General features: G+C 32.2%; 1 protein-coding gene across 9 annotated transcripts in view; it reads right to left on the reverse strand.

Annotated features, from left to right (window-relative positions):
- PTPRK (protein tyrosine phosphatase receptor type K) overlaps positions 1-24,423 on the reverse strand; it is a 474,269-nt gene that overhangs the window by 339,677 nt on the left and 110,169 nt on the right. For all 9 annotated transcript variants that reach the window (XM_016157105.2, XM_016157108.2, XM_016157109.2 and 6 more), the window contains exon 2: positions 15,949-16,071. In XM_016157105.2, the coding sequence (XP_016012591.1) occupies positions 15,949-16,071 (123 nt within the window). The remainder of the gene's footprint in view (positions 1-15,948; positions 16,072-24,423) is intronic.

The raw sequence follows: 24,423 nt of genomic DNA on the forward strand, positions 1-24,423 counted from the left end.
TGAGCAAGTCATCTGTTACTCTCTAACACTTGTTGGCTAGATCAGGGAGAAAAATACTTGGGAATTCCAGGGTATTCAGTTCATAGAGTGGACAGCAGACTCCCTTAGTGTTTACTTTGTTGTTTAATAATGTTTGGTATTTTAATATTTTGGTTTTTAATGATGCTTTTGTGTTCATGTGTTGTCTGTTTTCACTTATAGCTCTACCTGAAATAATCAACGAGATGCAGAAAATGGAGAATACAATGAAGCTCAAAATAATAGATGTAAGCTTTCTCATGGACAATAGGTAAGTACATAGAAGAAATAGTAAGGAAGGGACTTTCTAATTCCTGTTCATCCTAGACATAAACCCCTACAAATGTGTTAATCTCAACACTATGCAAAAAGAACATCACACACTGTGTTCATATAATAACAGAAATAACCTATACACATTATATTCTTGGGAGGAAAAACTTCAAAGAAATATCCTTTGAAAGTAAAGTATTTTAAGTCTTTTAAACTCTGGATATGACTAACTCTGTTTGAAGTAGTGGGGATGAAATTAAAAGAACAGAGGGGAGACTTTATAGAAATACATCATCTTTGATTGAGTCAGTACAAGATGTCAGACCAGGAGATAAGCGAAGTGTAAGTTTTATCCTGCATTGTAAATTCAACTTTCCCCTAAGGACTGTGCTTTCGAGAATTGTCTGATTTTGAACTCCAATGAATTCTATACTGTTCTGGGTGATTTTCTGATATACGGTGTCATTTTCCTGGAAAATCACACACATACCTACACAGAGACACATGCAAATGCATATATATATAAACAATATTATAATTTTAAAGAGTTCATAAAACTCTAAAAATTCATTATCAATACCACATTTAGATGAGATAGATGTAAACAAAGAGAATTGAACTTATCCTTCTCTCATCTGCAAGAGAGGGAACCAAGGCATAAGAGAAGCCAACATAATCTATTTTCTCAGAAAAAAAAAGAAAAAAACTAACAATCTGAGCTTATTACTACTCTCTGAAAAAGGCTTAACATTTTTTCAAAATATGTACATGTCTAATAAGCACTTATATAAGTTCTACTTTAAGCTATAAAACTAAAATTAGTTTGCACAATGGAAAATCCAGATTAAAAATATATATACTTACTGGTGCTTGCTTAAAGGTGTTTGTATAGTAGCAGACACTCACTTTTTGTAGTAGGATGTGCTTTAAAATTTCCTTCCAGTTTCTCAACATTTCATGTCTTCTTCTTAGATCTTTATGGCATTATAGGCTAGGTCTTTATGGCACTATAGACTACAGCTTCTTTCAATATTAAGTAAAATCCAAAGAAAAATGATGCATTTTCTTTTTAAAATGTAAAATAAGAATGATCAAAAAGCAATTCAGTAAGCCAAATAGAAAAATTATGTAAAAACAGTCTTAAAAAGTTGAGAAATAATAAACCTTTTCCAAATTGTTTTCATGTCAAATATCCCATCTTTGTTAAGAATAATATTGGAAAAGTTCAAGTTGACCTACAATACTTTCTACAGAAATCATTTGCAGATATCATTATGTGTCATAGTGCGAAGCACCTGCATTCAGTGAACAATTATGTAGAAATTTTCTGAATTGGACATATAATAATTCCTAACGAGCTGCTGAAAAAATATAATGGGGAAATGCAATTTATTTCTCACTAAAAAAAAGTAAATGAAAAGAATTCAAATCAATTTCTTACAGATTAATGAGATTACTAACCAGCCATGTAACCTTGGGCCAAAGGGAAGAAGAAAAATATTAAGCATTAACTACATACTAGATACCACCAGGTGCTACGAAAATATAATTTCCTTTCACTGATGACAGAGAGAGAGAGAGGGAGAGGGAGAGGGGCAGGGGCAGGGACAGGGACAGGGACAGGGACAGGGAGATCGTATTCCTAATGAGAAAATGGAAGTTGAAAAACGTTGGTATCGTGACCAAATTGCAAGCAACAGAACCTGGATTTGAATTCACGTGACTATGACTTCTGTGTCAGTTACCTACCTCGACAGTATTTTATTTGTAAAATGAAAGGCTATACTAGAGATATTCTCTAAAGTCTCTTTTAGATTAATGGAAAATCATTTCGTTGATGTACTATTTTGTCGATGTACTATTTCGTTGATGTACTACTGAAACTATTTATATGCTACACGGAATTCAGGGGTTTTGTATGTCAAAGCAGAAGGAATATTCAGCACAAAGGAATGTGTCTTCTATTATGGTACACTACTATTATTATACGATAGTATAATAGTATAAACACATATAGTCAAGTATTTACTATAAAAGTCTATAGTAAATATTTTAAAACAGCATGAAAGAAACCCACCTGAAAATTATAAAATGTTTTTGTTGATCACTTATTTCTCTTCATTCACTCCAATGTAATAACATCTTTGGGCCTGAAGGTGTCCACTTACTAAACACAAATACACAGTATTTAATATTCCAAACTACTTTTGGACCACTGCCATTAGACTAGTAAAAAATTGCTCAGCCCTGCATAAATAAGAAAATGACATGATGCTGTCCTATTTTTTTTTTTTAACATGGAGCTCAGTATAAAGGATTTGTATAAACTTGAGAGAAACCTGGACTTTATAATGACAAATATAACATATAACAGCAATAGTTAGCTCTTCCCACTGCTTATTGTATTCATTGATTTTAGTTTTGAGTAAAAGAGAACAGAAGAAATAGTCCCTTCCACCAAATTAAGGAGATTCTGTTTCTTGATTTCACTGGCAATAAATCTACCTGAGTAATCCAGTGTGTGTGTTGGGGGAAGGGGGTTGGGGGTGGGAGGATGGAGGTCCAAAATCAGTACTTATCACATAATGTAAGGTTTTACTATATTCTCAATAGCCAAGTTAAACTAAGACAAAATGTGAAATATCATCTTCCAATACTGTTGTAAAGACACACGATTCCAAGGATTTCACATAGTACACAGAGAAAGCATAAACACAAACAATGTTTAGTATAGAGAAGTGAAAAGAGAAAGCACAAGAGATCATTTCTACACATAGAAAGAAGAGAAAATAAAAGGGCCGGAATTAAACCCACTTAGACTATCCTCATAACTGGACCCATCCCATTCATTTACATGGAAATACTTAAATAGGCCAGTTTAGCGATGGCAGAATGTATTTTAACAGCAGTTAATAATTCAAATCATTTTCTAAAACTCCTCCCATTTTTATCAATATTATCATTACATCTACTTATTCTTTTGAAAATAATTTGAATTTCAAGATAATTAGTACATGTTCTCAAGAAAAATGTTTAAAAAGCTCATTCGTGTTTTAAAAGATTTTGAGTCACTCATTCAATGATTATTTATTACACGTCTATGCGGCATGCAGTGTTAAACTGCATAAACTGCGAATGGTGGTTTTATTCTACCTTATTATTAAAGTATCAGTCTCTTAACTCTATTTTCAAAAATGCTGTTATTTTATGAATGTTTCTATATCGTTTACCATTGTTTTAGATATCATTGTTGTAAGCCATAAAACTGGTAAATCAAAATTAGTAGACTTATATTCACAAGTCTTTTATAGTTTGAACAAATTTTTATTGTCTATAAAATTACAAGTTATTTCTTAGGCATGTATAGAGTAGATTATAACATTAGATATGTAAGATAAATATAATATCCAAATGCTATCTCTTCTTAATATTGAATTTATTTCTAAAACATTTCACGGAAGGATAATATATTTGTTGCAGTAGCTACAAATTTAATAAGTATATTCATACCCTAACAGGCTTGTTCCTTATCAAGAATTTCAAATGAATTTTTCCCTTTTTAAAAAATGACTCCTTCTCATTAAGTGAATTTGTCTTGACAACTGGTTTCAGGTAAACTTCTACTTGTTATTAAATATATACAGGCATATCTCTAAAAATGTTTCCCTCATTAATACTTTTATCAATTGCATGATTTTTGGTGTAATATCCAACTTAGCAGAGATATCTTTCATTACAAAGATTTCTGACCAATTTTTTTTTGAGAAAATATTTTAACATGACTCAAAAACAATGGTGTATATAAATGAAACTATTCATAGAAAGAGTTGTGAATTACACTTAAATACAGTTAATAAAACATCAGAATTGTGTATTTCGAACAGCTCAAATGATATGTGTTCAGAATATAATGAATACAAAACAATGTATTCCATATAAATCAACTCTGCAACATTTAATTATTTGGATGATATTATTTGAATCAGGAAAATAGTTTTAAACTATGCCATCTTCTTTGAAAACGATTATGTGTGCTGTGTTTTAGTTATATTTTAATTAGTTGGGCATTTTGTTTAACAATTTAATACATAATCTTTCTCATTTAAAATAATAGGATATTGACTCTGTTAGCATTTTCACACAAAATATACGATATTCAGAAACAGACTTTTGGCATTAAATGGAAGATACCTGTAAACTAAATGATGATCTATTATTAGGAGCTAGGTAAAAAAGAATAATTTTGACATGAAGGTGAGTGAAAAGGTATGATTGTTTCGGGATGTGGAAGAAATTCACCAAAGACAAATCTTCAATGTATATAAGAAATTATAACAAATTTGCAGAGAGAAATTTATTTATCTTGGAGTATAATATCCACAAATAATGAGCCTTGAAAAGAAGCAATGAACTGTGTTAAAACTTGTCAAAGTTGGCTTGGTTTTAATAGGTCTTTTTTGTAAATATTTTAAAGCTTTTACTGTCAAATGTTACATTAATGCCAGACTGAAATTATGTTTTCTTTGTGTTAAAGTAACAAATTGATCTCAGTAATTTTAATAATCTCTTAGCAAGTGGCTGTAAAAATTATTCCTAACCGTCTGTTTAATTTGAGCAGAGATTCTTTAGCCTTCCAGAACAATTTTTTGTGCATTGATTTTATTATGGTTATGATTATTAAAAACAAACACAATTTTACTACTTGTAAAAGAGCTAAGTTTTCTTACAATTGTGTTACCTTCTGCTGTTTTATTTGTAAGTGTGGAATACTGATTGCAATTAATATGATAATATAATTGCTATTATAAGAATATTAATATTAGTAATATTAAAATATTGATATTATTCCTTGTCCCCAGGCATCTATGTTACTATCTTAGATAAGCAACCAATTTCCTGCAATCACTCTTGATTCTGCCTATGAGATAAAACCCTAAATTCAGAAAAATTAAAATTTCAAGATGTTTCTTATAAACTATGGAATTTTCTGTAGGGTTTTGGACAACCACAAGAATTTGTTCCTTTACCTTATCAGACAAGGTGAACTAAAAATAATTAAGCATGTTTGGTATGCTCCAAACTACCTCAACATCACTGTAAAAGTTGCATAGGGAAAACTTCAAATCAGAAAAGTTCAACCTCAACCTCTTCCATACATTAATTTTCTTCAGGTAAATGTTATTAAAATAAAACATACGGTTGAGATCCATATGATTTCATTCATATGTGGGATATAAAACTAAAAGTAACAAACAAACATGGCAAACAAACATGACAAGAAACAGAGACTCATGAACACGAACAGTGAATTAGTGGTTACCAGAGACAAAGCAGGGAGGGGAGAGGTAGTTGGGTGGCAGGGGTGTCAAATACTTAGTGGCAGAAGGAAATTTCACTTTGAGTGGTGAACACACAATGCAATATACATATGACACATTATTGAATTGTACACTTGAAACCTATTTGATTTTATTAACCATTATTTTATGTCACCCTAATAATTTTAATAAATAAAAAATATAAAATAAATAAAATAATAAAATAAATAAAATAAAATAAAATAAACAAAGTAAAATAAATAAAATAAAATAATAAAGTAAAATATAAAATAAAACAATAAAATAAAATAATAAAATAAAATAAAATAAAATAAATGAAATGAAATTAAAATAAAATAAAATAAAATAAAATAAAATAAAATAAAATAAAATAAAAAATATATGCCTAAGACAATGCAAGTTCTAGGAAGAACCTAAAATCTGTTAATACCTCAATTGGTCACAAAGTCTTACCCTCAGGAGTAACAATAACCAAATCTTTATGAAATAATTAAATCTGCTGCCCAGATAGAGAACTCTTCTCCACTCAGATAGTGTTGGTTGCTATAATAAATTAATCACAGCAATTCAGTCTCTATCAGCAAGCTGTTTCTGCATTCCTCCCACAGTTTTGCCTGAAGACTCTCTTCAAAGCTATAGACTCTAGAAATTAGGTCCTTACTAATGGTGTCAGTGAAAAGGAGTGGCCCAGATATTTGTAACTCTGATTTCTTCAAGGACCAGCCTCATAGGTACAGGCTTCAGTGCTAATACCACTTACACCTCAGTCAAACTGTACCAGGACACTAAGCCAGAATTGCCAGGGCTGATGACTTCCTGAAACAGACTGTAATCTCAAAATTCGAAAGACCAAAATTTAGTTAAGTATAACTTAATGAATGATGAGGGAAATTGAATTAGAATTATTTGTTTAGAAAACTACAGGTACATATTTAATGTTCTATTTTCTCCGCTAAAGCTCTTCCTTCATTTTGATCTCCAATTCATACTTTAATAGAACCTTAAATAACACTTGTTGCCACTGACCCTTCAGAAATGCAAGAATATTTTTTTTTCTGTTTTGATACTTTTAATGGCAAAGTAGTAACCCACTACAAGCCTTGTATTTGTTAATAAACACTTCTTGTTTTACTTACGTAAATTAATCAGACCATTCATGAAGATTATTTATGATTATAAGGGAACTATTAAGGGGGAAAAAGTTCAAAACTTGAAACTAGGCAAAAGAATAACTGAATGTCCTTTACCCAAGGATTAACTAATTCTTTAAGAGTATGTACCATTGAGTGACTATTTACTGTTAATTAAGATATTTTATAAATCTTTGAGAGAAGATGCTAATTTGTAAAAATTCATGGCAATACAAATGATATTTATATGACAATAATGCAAATAAATTCTGGCCAGTAGAGAGAGAAATTATTTCTCTCTGGTAGTAATCTCAAAGGTTTTAATTGTATTGCTATTGATCTATTTAAGATAAAATGAGGAACTTAATCAAGTATTCTTCTTTTTAGTAACTATAAATGCTTCCCTTGTTCCTATAATCTTTTGAACCAGCTTTACCATTATGTTGGTTCCTTCATTAACGAATTACATATACCTTCACAGCATGTGCTCATCCACATATACAAAACACTTGACTCATTTTTAGGTTTTGAGTAAAGTATGTTACCTTACTTCTTTCATCATAAAACTCAGAATGAAAACAAGAGAGAATACAAAAATTCTCAGTAGTAACAACTGCAGGTTAGAAAGCTAAAATAAATGTTACTAAGGACAGGAAGATTTCCCACTTATCAAGTTACAGATCTAGTAAATGCTTTGAAATCAAGGAAAAACTGACAACAAGTTGACAATGCATTAGAGAATTCAATGCTACTCTATCAAATGCTTCATTTATCTATTCTTTTAAATATCATAGCTTCTAAATTCTACCACCTATGATCTATGCTACCACAAAAGCATCAAATAGTTCTACAACAAGCATTGCTGTTTACCTAGCCAATACCCTCCTTCATCCTTATTCCAATGTAATCTGGCTGGTCATGTGCATCAGAGGAAGCCTCAGAAGGGGTAGGAGAGTGAACCTAGAAGGATAACCCAAACATGTCTCATTCTCCCATCACTGATTGTTCTGGGCATGAATATGTGATATTATTTTGGCCAACTATGAAAGAAGATAAATCTGTTGATAGAGACCTCAGAAAAGTTTTTTATATTTACTAAAAAAAACCACAGGCATAATGAACACATAAACTTTTTGTCTTCATGTCTGAACTTAAAATAACTGCATTCAAATAACTGCAGCTCTTGTACCCATGAGGGGACCTAGCCCGAGGTAAAAAGATGACCTTTCAGAATGGAAGAGCAGAAAGGCAGAAGAACCTGGATCCTTGAGGACATTGCCGAGCCGCTTATTTAGCCACTTCTGGACCTCTTATGTGAAAGTAGCTTTCTTTTTGGTTTAAAGACATTTTGAGTCAGGCTTCCCATACTTGCAGCTAGAGAGAAAGCATGTATAACTTTTTCCACATTTCCAAGTCAGCCCTGAAGCTTTTTTCTCTAACCTCTTAAGAAGGATCTTAACTTATACTCATTTATATAGCGTTCATAAGTCAGATCTCTCTCGTACATCTCTATATGCGTGGATTCCTAATCTTGACTTTCCCAAGAAGAAACCTCTGGCAATTTACTTAACCTTCTCTGGATCTCAGGTCCCTCATCTACAGAACAAAGTTAATACATACCTCAAAGGGCTTTTATAAGAATTAAGCTAAATGACATGTAAAAATGCCTGAGATTCCACAGAAAAGCATCTTTTGTTTAATATTCTGTAAGTCTAACCTGGCTAGGATAAAAATCTGACTTTTTCATGGCAAAAGTCAGATTTGCCACTCCACTGTCCCATTTAATTCATCAACTATTTAAAAACTAGGGGGAGGGGAAGAGGCACAGAAATACATAATCAACTTGATAAAATTTGTGCAATTATTCTATTTAATTTTATTCTCATAAACTAGGAAAAGTCAGCATATCTTATTAATCTATGTCCCTAGGTAAATATTTCATGGTGCTGTTGGCATTTACAAGTTTTGATGTGCTCTAAATATATAAAACATTCACTTTTCATTGAAAAATATTTCCCAATCAATAATTTCCTCTTTGAAGGAGGGGTAAATGCCTGTACAATATACTATAGTACTCTTGGTAGAAATTAGATTTGAAAACTGACAATGATCCAATATTTTTAAAGCATCTTTTCATATAATGATAATTAAATATAAGCATAGCTCTATATTTTTCATAATATTAACTGTATGAAATAATTAACATCACATATTTTAAAATAATCTCTAGTTTAATCACTTGCCTTTCATTGCTTTTTTTGTATATTTTTACCCACTCTGACATTATTCTTGTATTTTAAAGACAGTAAGCTTTTAAACTGTGAATGTCTAAGAGAGTTGCTGAGCCATTATGAGGCAAGTTTATTTTTGGAGGGAAAACTATAAGGTACTGTACTTTCCCTCAAATTCCCACAAAGGAAAAGTAATTTTGTTTATTTGGACTTTGTATTGATTTTAAGGGTGACTACATAGACTTTGAAATTACTCCGTATTCTTATCTTTAATTTGTTTAGAAGGTTGGAAGTTCTCTAGCACTGACATCAATATTAAATTATTCTTTTTTTAATACTAGGCTGTTTTTCCTCCTAAGATATATTGGGCTATATCTAACTTAGATACATTATGTACCTGAAATACCAGGAAAATACTCTTGTCTCAGCATGCCATTTCTGTCCACTGCAATTTAGACATTCTTCATGCTGCATTTATGTCCACAAAGGTAATAGTCCTTACATTAAAAACCAGCCTTCATGAAGTGTCTCACCTTTCACGTGGTCCATTACAGCCTTTCCCTCTGTGACCCTGAACTGCTTCCAGCTCCAACTGCTTTTAATAAGCAACTCAAATGTAGTAAACTATCTTCTCGGTGCTGAGGGCAAAAGCGCCAACAGACACATGATAATAGGTTTTGGAAGAACGCATTGAAATAAGCCCATAATTGTAGTCCTAAAATACCCCCATTGCAAACAAAGTCTTAAAATTATTTTCAAACTCTAAACTTTAGTCTGAGTCCTTTAGTCCATAAATTTTTCTACTATGTGTGCTCTAATGAGACAGTAGATAATATATGTTTCTAAAGGTTTGCTTAGACAGGCATGTAGCAAGTATTCATCAAATAACTAAAAATAGCAGACAGGTAAATCAAAGAAAGGACAAAGGATCTCCGTAGGGGGCGAGAATATCATGGAGGAAACCATTAGTGCGACAGCAATTCCAAACAACAGCAAGACTCAGATTCTATTTCATGTGAAGCTTAAGAAAAAGTAATGTGAAGTTCTTAAATTTTAAAAAGAAATAGTATTTTATATGAAATAGTAGAAAATCACTGTGAATTAAATTTAATATATAGCTGTCTATATAGTAGATTTAAATGTACATCATCAAGTCAAGGATATTTGTCAGCTACACTATAATTTTAAAGCAAGATGGCATTGTGTCAAGAGTAATTTTGATATTAGACAGACTTAGGCTCAAATCCCATTCTTGAGCAGGTTTAAGGAAGTTAATGACTCTACACATCTCTAAAATGTTACTAATTGTGCAGGTTTCATGTGAGGATTAAAAATATATGTATCATGTCCCTGGTATAGTAAAATTCAGAAAGCTACCAATGTCATAACTAATGGTAGCAGTTACCTTGATCTCAGAGATGCTTATCTGAAAGTGTTGAGTGTACATCAAACCATTGCTGTCAAACTGTCCCTTGGATCCTTACTTCCCTAATTGTTTTTCACAGAAGCCATCTTGATGGAGCATAAGATGATGGAGAGGAACAGGGTTGAAATAAGGATGTGGCTAAAATTGTGTTACCTATAAAATATTATCATTTGAATAAAATTGTGGACACCAATTTTTTTTTTTTTTTATTATTTTCACCACATCAAACTATCAGAAGAAAGCCAGGTATAAAATCATGTGACTCATGCAAGCTCTCCATTGAATATACAAACACGTTTAGTCTCTCCAAATAAATATTTGAAGACAAGTATTATTTTGATATCTAACTAGTAATTCATGTTTAAACTGAGATAAAAAATATGAACAAAAAATACACAGTTTTAAGAGTAACGTTTTAATTTAAAGAAACATTTGTTACTAGCATTGTTCATTTCTGATGTTTTTCTTTGTAATGACATTTGCTCTCTACATTTTAGTTTGGGAATTTGACAAAGGGGCAGAATTGAGATACAGTAAGGCCTTAAGCTATTGAATAATGCCTCACTAAGTTTTTTAACAGAGGAGAAATGGATTTTTACTTCAACCAATCTTCGAATTAACTTAAATGACTGAGGGTTTTAATTTTTTTAATATATATATATATATATACACACATATATATACATACACTAAATACTATGCATACACACACAGTATGTGCATTTTACAAAAGGAACCCTGTATAGTGACTCATATTATTATCAGTAAAAGTATCAGATTGAAGGTAGAATACAATGTAGTCATAACTTTAAGTATTGTCAAAAAGGTACTCTAGAGACTCCAAAATTCAATTAGTCATTTTACAAAAGCCTGTTAAAGAAAAGGCAGTTATAATTACAAGATAAATATACTGAGATGTCAATCATAATCCTTTCTCTCATATCTAGGGCAGAAAATATAATAGAATGGTCAGATGAATTTCTTTCATAACATCACAAGTATAAAAGAATGTGTGACAAACAAGTTCATGGGCACAAATGTATTTGAGATGAAAAACAATTTCTAGTTTCATGCAACATCTCTCATTCTCTGTGGCTTTGTTTGTTTATATACCAGACTTGAAGAGGAGAAGGTTGGAATTAATTTGACAAGCAAAAGACAGGCAGATAGACAGACAGACAACAGAATGAGAGTGAGAATGAGAGAGAGAGAGAGAGAGAGAGAGAGAGAGAGAGAGTGAGAGAGAGAGCGAGAGCAAGCCTAAAAAGGAGCTCCTTCTTGGTAGTATTAATAACATTTTGAATTGTATCCAAAATAAATAGGTGAAATCATTTGTAAGGCAAAAGCCAAATATTAATACTTATATGAACATCTTCTAATTACATTAAAATCCGAACTGTATATAATGCTAGGGGAATGGGGTATTTTTTTAATTTACTAACAAGGAAAAAAAAAAAAAACTTTTTTGGTTTAACACTTGACCAAAATATTTTAGACCACATTACATAAATTCACATTTTTGCCTTTGGTAAATCAAAGATGAAAAATATGCTTTATGCTTGAGGACATTATAGTTTAGTGGAGAGAAGGGCATAAATACTGATACTGTAGTAGCTGCAACTGAAATATGTACAAAGTACACTAGGGAATATATTTGGATATGAGGGGAGAAGAAATAAAAGGAGTTCTAAGAAAGTTAGGAAAATCTCAAAGCAGACGAAATTTGACTAGACGTAGGAAGAACAAGTAAGAATTTGATGAGTAGATAAGTGGACAGAGAACTGTCTAAACATAAGGCAGAAAATGTAGAAAGACTCGAAGATGTCAAAAAACACAGTACATTTAAGTGGAGAGAAAGGGTTCAGGTTGGTGAAAAAAGGGGTTTTAATCCAGTTAAGATGTCTGTTACATATATTTAATTCTAATCTATAACATTTTTTAATTATTAGTTTAGTTTCCATAGCATCCCTGTAAGCACTGGTTTTATTCCACTTAATTTTTTTTTCAATTTTTATAAACATATAAGATACACACAGAAAAGTACATAACTCACAACTATACAGATTGACCATATCTGTGAAAATATCATCCAGACCAAGAAATAGAGTATTACTAGCATCCAGAAGCTACCTTCATGCCACCTTCGAAGCACTAACCATTCCTCCACTCTTGCCAGCCCCTTCTGCAGGTAAACAATACCTTGACTTCTAATAGCATTGATTAGTTGTGCCTATTATTAAAATGTATATAAATTAAATACAGTATATGCCTTTTTGTGTCTAGTTTTTTTCCCTCAAGATTATGTTTGTAAAATTCATCTATATCATATATAATGATAGTTTGCTTACATTGCAGTGTGATATTCTATTACATGACTGTAAACCTTCTTGCACATGTCATTTAGAGAATACGTGTACTCGCTTCTGCTAAGCTTATATTGGAGAATGGATCTGTTGGGTCATAAGGTTGTACAGATGTATACTCAGACTAGTAGTATATGACCTTTACTTGCCCCACACTTTTTCTCTTCTACTCACTTTTTCTCTTCTATCCACCTTCATTCTTCTTTTACTCTAATCTATTTACTGACCCTGTCTTTCTCCTTACCTTTTTTTCCAATCCAAAAAATTAAAATGAAGCCAATCAACAACATCCAAGTACTTTATAGAGAGTTCAACAGTTCTTACTGTAGGGCTGCCAAATATTTGAGGATTTTTTTTTAAATAAAGGAAAAAATAAGCATGCCTAACAATTTGAAAATAAACTGACCATTCATCAAATTTTAATAGAATAAATCTAAATATGTTTCCTTTTTTCTAACTATGAACAGATAATGTTCAGTGAGCATTTTAAAGGAATATTAGAAGGAAAATTGGGGGGGGGGGGGTGCGAAGGGGCAGAATATTGTAAAAAGAGACCAGTAAAGGAAGAATATACACATGGGTGCTTTCTTTCACCTTCTCTGAAGACTAAACACAAGTTACATTCGGCAAAAATAAAGTGGCCGTGACCTTTTTCCCTCCTCTGCATGATTAATTACTTAATGTCCTACTAATTGGAAGATGTGGCTGAATTTCAAACACTTTCATTTTCTGTGCATATCATCCTGTACTATAACCACCGATTAAGCTGTTCATCGAAGGTGAGCCAACAAGGTCATCTGAGCAGTATCTCTTTAGCTATTCATTACCCATCTTCAATGGTAATTAATAATAGTAACATTTCCATAAATCAACATCTCTCTGATTATTCTCTGATGATAAACAGTCAAAATGTGCATCCAAGGCCACCTTTTTATAAATTTTATATATATATATATATAAAAAAATTGGCTAAATATTCCACAGAGAAAACTCAAGTGAAATATAGGAGTTTCTTTAATGTACATGTATCAGGAAAATAAGGTTATACAACTTTGAAAGAAAAAAAACAAACCTATGCACAAAACTAAATAACTCTGCTGACAACAAAAGGGTCAAACATAAGAAGCAAAGGGTGTCAGCTACCTAGTACCAATTTATTTCTCTGGCAAGAAAATTATGGCTCAGTTCAGCTTCACAAATAACCATTTGCTTACTCAGCCATAGAAAGTGACAACCAAGAATAGAAAATAGATTTACTTCATCCTGATCTCAAAGAAAACATCACCAGGTGAACCAATAAAAAAGTTTTCAAAGGATATATTTACTATATTCATTTATAAACCATATTTTAGAAATGTAACATTTAGGTTTTGTTTACCTTGTATACTTGTGGTGTGTTGTTATTTAGCATTGATGTTTTAACTTTGGGGAATTTTTTTGTATCATATTATTTAGCAAGTTCAGAGATGGTACTGACAAAATTTTGTCTCTTCAATCACCAGAACTGACATTTCATTTACAGTGGTTAGGTCTAAAATCATCATATCTAAAATTCAGACTTAGTTTAGGAAGACTTTTCTGAACTTAGAAAATTCTGAAAGACTAAAGCATAATCAATAGTCATAATAAAAATACCAAAAATTTGTATTAGTAATAGATAATCAGTCCATCAATTATGTAGTATATATTGCAGTAGGTTATTATATAATGTATATAGTATACTATATATATATATGTTACATTGTTAAATATTATTGTATTGTGGGAGTCCTGAACAAGTCACCCTAAGATACACCTCTGTGGTGTGTAAATTGTTTTGAGTTAAAGGGAACTTTAGCCACAGACTCAAAAGAAACTTCTACCTCTTCCTTAACCACCTAAAAGAACTTGCCCCAAATAAGAGATTATCAAAGATAACCTCTTTTTACCTATCTATAGGGCAGAATAAACTTCTATTTACTAAGCATTTGTTCTTTTTATCATCCTGCAATGATCCTTCGATGCTCTGAAGACACCTTACCTCATCTCTAGCTCAGGACATCTTATATACCGATGGTTCCCTTTCTATCCCTGAACCTTTCATGCGTCTGGGGTCTCTCTCATGTATGCAGGGTTCCATTCATATGTATGTATTAAATTTGATTATTTTTCCCTTGCTAATTATTCTCATGTCTATTTGATTATTAGACCAGCCAGAAGAACCTCAAGAGTAAAGTTTGTTCCTCCCTCACAGTTTATTAAATACACATGATAGAAGAATATATAATTTATATCACATTTGTTTATTATTAAAACTTGGAAGAAAAACAATTTTTCTCTTTAGTGCAATATTCTAAAATTCGTGTTTGCATTTTCAATTTTTACAATTAATAAGTACTATTAAACATATGTCCACAGGGATTAGAATTAGTTTCAAATTAATATATAGAATTAAAGGTAAAACTATTAGTCTGATAGTGTACAAAATAATATGTATACATTGATATCCTATGTTACTTAAGAGAAAACATAACTAAACTGGTTTAAGCAATAAGAAAATGTATAATTTCAGAAAAACCAAAACCAAAGGATTTTACAAGGTAAGTATAAAAAATGAATAGAGTTCAGCCTTATCATTTTACAATTTACTCAGAAAAAGACCTTCTCTATTTGACAGTTTGGTATCCAGGCTGCCTCTCCTCAGATCCCCTGGCTCATTCATGACCAGAAGGACGATGAGATAAGCTCTCTCTCCACCATGGAGAAAAAGTCCTTCCCTTTGGTCTGGCTCGGTTGAACCTGTGTAGGTACTACGTAAGCTGATCTCACATTCTAGATTGTTTTGAGAGGATTTTGTTTGTTTCTCATTTTATTTTTTTATTATTTCTTGGTTTCACCACCATTTGGCTATTTTTTTAATTGAATAGGAGAAAAAAAAGCCACTAATACTTATATTTTTCTAATGTCAGGGATAACAAAGATATAGTGAGCATTCTTGAAGAATAACAAAATTAAAGAAAGTTATAGAGGAAAAAGTAAATAATATATTAGGGCTCTTAGATGTGGTCAAGTAGCTTGACCACAGTAGTTTATTGTAACAGTTAAAACACTGTGTTATACCTACAACAAGAAAGTACTACATATTCCAAAGTAATTTCCCCAACACTGGGTAAACAGAATGATTCTCACCTTGAGGCATCTCAGGTGGCAGATAGTGAGGTTCTTGAGCACTAACATGTACCCATTCAAAGTCATCATATAGATCCTGGTGGTAATCACAGGCCCCTGGACCATCATCAAAAGTACAGCCACCTAAAAGAAGAGAAGAACTATCATTACATTCTAAAGTGGAACACATGCTGAAGAAGAAAACATACTGAAACATGCAATGTGGTACTCATAATTTTAAAAATAAATGATATTCCTGTTTATCACTGTTTTAGTTAAATTTTCACATAAAATAAAATTTCTATTAGTTTCTGTCTGAATAAGAAACCAGAAGGAAGACTGAAACACAGATTCTTAAATGTTAAAAATAATAAAAGATGTATGTATATCTTTTCAGGAAAGTGAGGCATTCCTGAAATTTACAAACCACAAAGAATCTAAATAGTTTTGAACAGTTTAGTGGAGATAAGGAGAGGAAGGAAAAGAGTGAAAACGGTCATTCCCTATAACGCATGTTCAAAAGGTGAAGTTAATACTAAAGTCTTATCAAATCCCTTGTTTTAAGAGAACACTTTGAAATATGCTTCTCACAGCAAATGAAAGAAATAAAGCTTTATGGGGTCTAACATGTTTGAGGTCGGTGATATACTCTTCAATGCTTTATTTAGATTACTTTCATACACAATTATGAGTTAATATGAGGGGGGAAACTGAAGCATAAAACCGATCAGATTAGCCTATAATCATGCTAACCACTTCCACTTTATTTAATAATCTCTTTTTTAAAAAATAGAGTTAGCCTTCCCCTTTACATCAGTCATTTTTTCTGACTTTATTTTTCAGAGGAAATTTTATGGCAGAGGTAAAATAATTAGTTTTTCATCTCAGCCTACGTATATACTGGCACACACGACTCAACATATTTTAGTTTATTCAAGTCATCAAAATAAGAAATGGCCTATATGTCTAATGCTGAAAGAAAATGGATTAGACCTAATGAAAATCCAGCAGTGGGAATAATGAAAAAAACCAATACCCTGTCTCCTTATTTGGTTAGGTTCCATGGGGAATCTTTGTGAAGCAATTCAGTGAATTCTGTGACCAAACAGCAGACTATGGGGTGGTAAAATTTAGTCATATAAATTCTTCTCTGTAAACAAGGAAATCATTTTCCTCACCCACAATTTGTCAATTTGAATATGAATAAAAGTTATATTCCTCACTAATGACAGAAACAAGCCAGCATTAGAAGCCAAAAAACAAAAGAAGATCAGAGACGTCCAGGTGACATGATAGCCCTAAAGGACCTTTTTAGTCAAAAATGGAAGACGTATGTTGGTATCCTTGAATTACTCATATGACTACATGAATACTTTAAAATAATCAAACTTTGGCAGTTTAAAGCTTAATACTCTCTTTAAATAGGCTTAAAATAGCCTTTCTATAAATGCTCTCATTAAAAAAAAATAATGCATTTTTTTCATTTAAAATTAATCAATGAAAAGAGGTTGCTAGGAAAGTTTTCCTCAAAATATAATTTCCTATCAACCCTAAAATGATGTATTGCTTTGCAACAGATGCCTTCAGGGCCTCCATTGCCCTTTATAATAGGGTGAGTGCCCTATTTAAACTATCAGTGGAACCTACATTGGCTCATTTGGAAGACAAATGGCCTTAATTGCTGTCCTTCATAGCCACCGTTAATTTTAGATTCCAGGATTCTGATTAGCAATAACAACTGTAGTAGTCTACAAAATAAATGGGTCAACCCCTACTATTTGTTGCTCATCACAACTATATCAGTCAAGAGTCTTGGAAATAGTTCCTGATCCACTTGACTTGAATGTTAAAAATATTTTCAAAAAATAAGTTCTAATCTGAGAGATACTATATATCTATTTACTACATATAGAGAATAGCAATAAACTTTAGTAAAGATTTTTTTAAATCATTTTGTAAAATATTTTGTATTTCAAGGTTAAAGAATAAAACAGCATACTGAATTAGATGACAGGAAACAAACAAAAAAATACTGTTCCTGTCCTAATGTCATAGACAAACATGGGAGAGATAAATGTGTGTGTGTGTGTGTTTGTGTGTGTGTATACGCATACATATTCACATTAATTACAGTGTGTCATAAGGAATAATAACAGTATGACTAAAGTCACAAAGAACACAAATGACAAATGAATTGGCTACACATACCCAGGATGGTTAGGGAATACTTCATGGAGTTGGGTCTATAAAGATGAGTAAGGACAGAATGAAAAAAAAAAAAAAAAAAAACTGAAATTAGAGAAAAAACAAGAGCAAAGGCATAGAAGTCTAAAGACATTATATATTGGGGAAACTCAAATATTCTCAAAATTTCTGTAATATGGGCATGAAAAGTACACAGGCAACAAGGCAGAAACAAAACTAAACAGGAAAGATTTTTATACACAAAATGTTTAGATTTTACTCTACAGTTGTAGTGAAGCCATGAAAGGATTCCATCAAGAGTATGACAAAATTCAAACCATGTTTAAAAATAAGAATGGTAATAATAATAATTCTAGTAGCCACATAGAGTTTAAAGAGGAATTGGGGGGAAATGGAAGTAGATAATTTGTTTCAACCTTATATCAGATAGCATATGATATATCTTGAGCTAATTCCATATATACAATCTCCATTCACTATTTATGGCTCACTAGAAAGCCTTATATCCAAAGTCTTCTATAATACACAGTCTTCTATACAAATGTTTCTGAGATAAAGACATCTTTATATATAATATTATAATCTATTTAAAAGAGAAATATCTTAGTAGCAAGGTTCTAATTTATAAACAAAAAACATAACTCACGAATTTAAAGTTTCGCTGAGTTAGATGGCAAAACAAAAGGAGACAATACTGAAATGATATTCAAGAAATTTAGTCAGGGAGAGGGGATGAAAAATGAGCAAGGAAACCATCTTATATTTTCAGTTGTTGTATTTGACAGTGGTGATCAGACTATAGCGAGTAGCTGCAAATCATGTCAGAAAAATGGTGACAACAAGTTCCTGGACTCTTAGAGAAAAATTACTTCTGAACCATTCCACAGATTGCCAATTCCTCTATGCCAGCCAATCATCTGAGAGACAGATCTATCACTGCAATAATCTGCTTCCACTAGGGATGCTTTGCAAGTTGTTTACTTGAAAATAAAACCCAAGCTAATATGGACTTGCCAGAATTTCCTTCCATTCTTAAGCTGCTCACTGAAAGAATCGATATTAAGAAATATTAGATACCCTAAAAAAACAGTATCCCTAACTCCAAAACTACGTTACTTAAACATCTAACAATTAGAGAGATTCTTGGGTATTTATTTAAACAGATGGTAGTAGCAATATGAGGCGAGTAAGGAAATTAGAGACCCTTTCTGTGGAATCAGGAAGGAATGATTCCTAAACTCAAATCCTCTCTGAAGACAAACTTTTCAAAAAATGCAAGGTTGAGTTGATTTAGGACCAAGTTGAACTGGAGAAAAATAAAGTCAGGAGAGCTCTGTGCAGCTCTGAACATTCCGTGAAGAACATTTTTTTAAGAGATATTATACAAGGACTTTGCACTCCTGGACACCTATGCTGTCTTAATTTTCTGACTGAGTATAGCAAGAAACTTTCATGATCCTTTACTATTTGTGAAGAGTAAATTCGTTTAGCTAAAGATACAATTTTTCTTTTTATTTTTTAAAATTGTTTGAAAAAAAGTAAAAACAAAGTCCTGGACAAAATATGTTGCCAAATACAATATCCTTAGCACAATTGTTTTATGACTCTCAAAAATGGGTGAATTAATCTTTTCCAACTGTGAATCATGCTGTGATATACAAATTTGTTCATGTAAGTGATCATCAACTTTGGAGTGATCTTCCTTACATTAAGAATACAAAGAAAAGTTAATACATGTTACATGAGGACACATGAAATACTGAAATTAACTGTGAATGGGTCATCTTTATCTATGCTAATCAGAAACTATAATATAAACTTATTGGTTTGATCCTCAAAATTCATTACAAAGAAGCCAATATATTTAACAAAAAAATTCAAAAGAACTTATTTCTGTTCAAAAGAACAAAAAAAGGAACATTACTGAATATCTTAAATGTAATTCAATATATAATCTGTTTAAAAAAAAGTTTATTCCCAGAAAAACAGACTTTTAGAAACAGTGTAAAAATTGATGCTTTTAAATAGTTTTATTTTGTCTGAAATCTACCAAAATATTCTAATACACACACACACACACACACGCACACACACACACACACACACTCTCTCTCTCTCTCTCTCTTTTTTCCTTTCAATTCTATACTTCTTAAAATATCGGAGGTACAAAATAAGAATTAACATATTGCTTTTGAGGGCATAAGTATGTGTCTCCGGTCATAATACATCACTTTGGTTCAATACGGAAGAAAAATAAGAAAATGTATGATAAGAGTCCTTAAAAGATAATCCTTTCGAATCCAGTTAAAACCCCCTGCCCTGCTTGTAGTTAATTAGTATGTGAAAATATTATTCGAGCCTAGTTACTTCATAAGTGAAAGAAATTTCAAACACATTTGTGAAAATCTGAACCTATCATTTATTGATAGACATAAATGACTCTTAATGATGAGAGAAGAACTCCTTTCAAATACACCCATAAATTATCTAACTGTTCATCCCTAGAGTTCCATTTCCAGCCAAGTATATATGTTTAATACATATAATCCAAGAGTATTTAGCTTGTAAAGTTTCTACGGAAATTGTCTATGATTCAAAATAAATACTATACTCTAAATGACTGAATATTCTTCCTTTAATAAGACTGAATTAACCAGAATGGAATAAATCCAATTTCAGTCTTCTCCATCTTTGCAGATAATCAATATTAAATCTCCTAAACTTCAATTAATATGACTTAAGAAATTTTAAGTAACTGGCACACACCACCAGTTAGATGTTGGAAGAGAGACTATTTCTAGACACATCACAGAGTCATGGCGCAGTATATACATAGCTTTGCTATTTTACTGCTTTGAGATTCACTTTCCTCCCCAGTAAAATCAAGATAACATTAGCTACAGTACAGTGATATAAGGATTAGTGATAATACTTGTAAAGCCTCTAACACTCAGCAAGTTTGTTTTTAAACCACTCTCATTTTTTTTCACATTCCATTTTTTACAGTTTATTCTGTATATAGGCTATACAGAGGTATCCTAAGCACATATTTAACAGCTAAAAAGCCTAAATGAGAAAGAAACATGGTTTCTATATAATTTACCAGAAAGATTAAATAGTATTTCCATAAAGGTATTATTACGAAATTACTATAACCAGTTTTTCCTGAACACTCATCAGATATGCTTTCAGTTAGGAAACACTTTCCTTTAGATCAGAGGTCAGCAAACTTTATGTGCAGAAATCCAGTTAATAATAAATATTTTAGGTTTTGTAAGCTATACCATTTCTGTTGCAACTACATAACTGTGTCATTGTAGCAAGAAAGCACCCACAGAGAATACCTAACAAATGGGTATGGCTGTATTCAATAAAACCTTTATTTACAAAAACAGGTAGCAGGCTGGTTTGGGCCAGTTGGCCATACATCACCAACCCCTGACTTAGATCACTCTGATCTTAACTATTCTAAAAATTACAGGGCGTACAAAATCTAGTAAAAACCTTACAAATAAAGGCCTTTGATTTTTGCATCATCTCCATATTACTCTGTTTTCTTCTTGTATATCGACATGAATAGCAATAAGCCACAGACAAGATATTGAATAGAAATGGACTCTGACTGACAGTGCCACATCAGAAACCAAATTAGATTGTTGAGCTAGGAAGAGATAAAAGTCAGGAAGTGAGACTAGGAAAGAGCTAAAGATACTTTTAAGGTCCTCTAGTCTAGGCCTCAAACTTTTAAGACCACAAAGGGTAATATAATTAACATTGTGACCCAGCATGCAAATATTTATACACATAGTGTGTGTGAACACACAAATACATTTATTCACTTGTGCTGGAGGAGGTCATCTAGGGGACGTGACCACTGGTTAACCCATGACCTGGACCCAGGCAATCAGACCGCCTCCCATGTCCTTGGAATGTACATTCCACCCACTAACACAGCCTTGAAAGAGAAATGTGTTGATGAGACCATCTGGATGGTATCTGTGACTGAAACCCTTTAAAGCCTCTATGTAAACTTTTAAGATTCCGGCAGATGGGTGCAGAGATCTACTTTCTTGTGGCCACCCCTGAAAAGCCTGAAAAATAAGTTTCCTTGCTTATTAAGCCTGACACCTACCAATTTGGAGCAGTCTGCCTCTTTCTTAGGCCTCTCCTTGTCCTCCACGTACAGAGGCTAGTTTCAAATTTCACTCAGGGAACTCTCAAGACTGTGAACCAACAACTCAATCATCTATTATCTACTTATAAGTCATTCATTAATCCAGTGCTCTTTCGATAACTGAAATAAAATGAAGAGTAGTTATATGAATAAGGGAAATAGATACTTTAAAAAAAAAAGAAAAAATCCCACAATCCTCTGTCTCAAATCATCGTGGCAGGGAACCCAGAAGACAGATGTGAGCAATCCAAGTCTCTGGACCTGATTTTCAGGCCTTGGGCACAATTTGAAATTCAAAGATAAGCCTGTGAGACCTGGTCATCCCTAACAATATGCATGTGACTTCATTCAGCCTCATTATGGAGCTAATGAATGATTACATGCCATAAAGCCACAGAAATGATTTTACAAATTAAGAGGTTTATTAAAATATAAAAGGAACTATGAAAAGTATCACAGAGTAGGAAAATTAAAATTTGCCTGGAGTCACAGAAAATATCAGAGTCCAGGATCTGAATCCAGGCACAATGCATTCTTTACTCTTAACCACTACACTAAATGGCTCCTCAAAATCAGGTGAGATTAGACATTTTCAGAATTATCCAGTATGGCTTCCTCCAATGAGCATTACCTCAAGCTATTACTGAACTCAGAGAGCATTACTCATCCCATCCATGTAATGGCGTGGTGGGGTTGCATCCCTTGAGGATAAAATGTAGTAAATTTTGAACCACATCACATGGTAAAGTCTCTCAGGCTTGATGCCACCGATAGGAGAGGGTCTTTAACAAACAGAGCTATAAAAAGCCTAGCTGATGAACTAGTAACTTCAGCAAGGAATTCTATTAAAATAGGGTGACTTAAGGCTAAGAATTTATATTATCTTAACACTGTCCTATCACTCTTGCTTCACTACCTTCACTTTTCACCTCACCTCCCACAAAACATGTATAAACATGTGGCTTTTCTATCTTTAAAAACATCACCATAAATTAAAAGCTATTTTGTTCCGGTAATTTTTGCATAGCACTCACATTAATCCTAGGGTAAGAAACCAGATGTTTCTCCAAAGATCATTAATGTATTTACCTGTTTCTTTTCCTATATTTTATCCTTTTATTTATTCCAGTAAAATCTTTTTTTTTTTTTTTTTTTTTTTTTGCTTAGCATTAGCTAGACAATCTAGAGAAAGCCACTGAACAAAGTAATAGAAAGTAAATGTACTGAAAAATAAAATTCCCAACTGAAGCCATATTTACATTTTGGTAAAATTGGAAACCACCCAAGCTCATATTTAAACATTTCTTTGTTTTGTTTTGTTTCTCATGGAGGGATTCCTAGTGGGCTCTGCTTGACCCACATCAGACACATTTTGGCTTATTTTAGCAGTTGCTCCTAACTCAACTCAAGCATGATGGGTGATAGATTGTTTTTCATTTTGAAGGAAGTCTGTAAAATGCTAAAGCCATGTAAAATGGAATTCCATAATCCAACCTCCTAGAGGAAGGGCAAAGATGTGCTTTGAGGCTTTGAATTTAAAATTTTATAGCAGATTGGCAAAGGAGTCTTAAATATACTTGGCTACATTTTAGGTCAACAATACAATAATTTTTTGTAAGACTTTAAAACTCAATTCAAGGAAATGATAATCAACTAATTTAAGTAGATAATTAAAATGCATCTCGACAGTAAAAAGAAAAAAAGAAGAAGAAGAAGTAACCTTCTATCTTTTTCAATAATATGAAGTCCCTTTCCTACCTAAATGCTGGACTTGGTGTAATGTAGAAAGTATACACACCAATATCTGGGTTTTTCATGGTTCTTAAAACATATTTCTAAGAGTAAAAAATCATTATTCTGTCATTTTTTATTTAGAAAAAATATCACAATTTCAGTCAGTGTATAACTACTATTATTAGAAATATTAACCAGTTCTCATTTAAACAGTCAATTTGGCCTTCTACCATGTCCACAGCAAACAAGCCACTCACACAAACACAAGAAAATCGTTAATGCTGATATTGAGTGATGTCAGAAAACTCGTTGCCAAAGATCTTTGACCTTTTTCTCATAAAGGAAGCATTCTGGCCTTTGACCAGAGTTTTAGTGAAACTTTT

Source organism: Rousettus aegyptiacus, unplaced genomic scaffold, assembly GCF_014176215.1.
Source record: "Rousettus aegyptiacus isolate mRouAeg1 unplaced genomic scaffold, mRouAeg1.p scaffold_m13_p_1, whole genome shotgun sequence".
In the NCBI taxonomy this organism is placed as follows: Eukaryota; Metazoa; Chordata; class Mammalia; order Chiroptera; family Pteropodidae; genus Rousettus; species Rousettus aegyptiacus.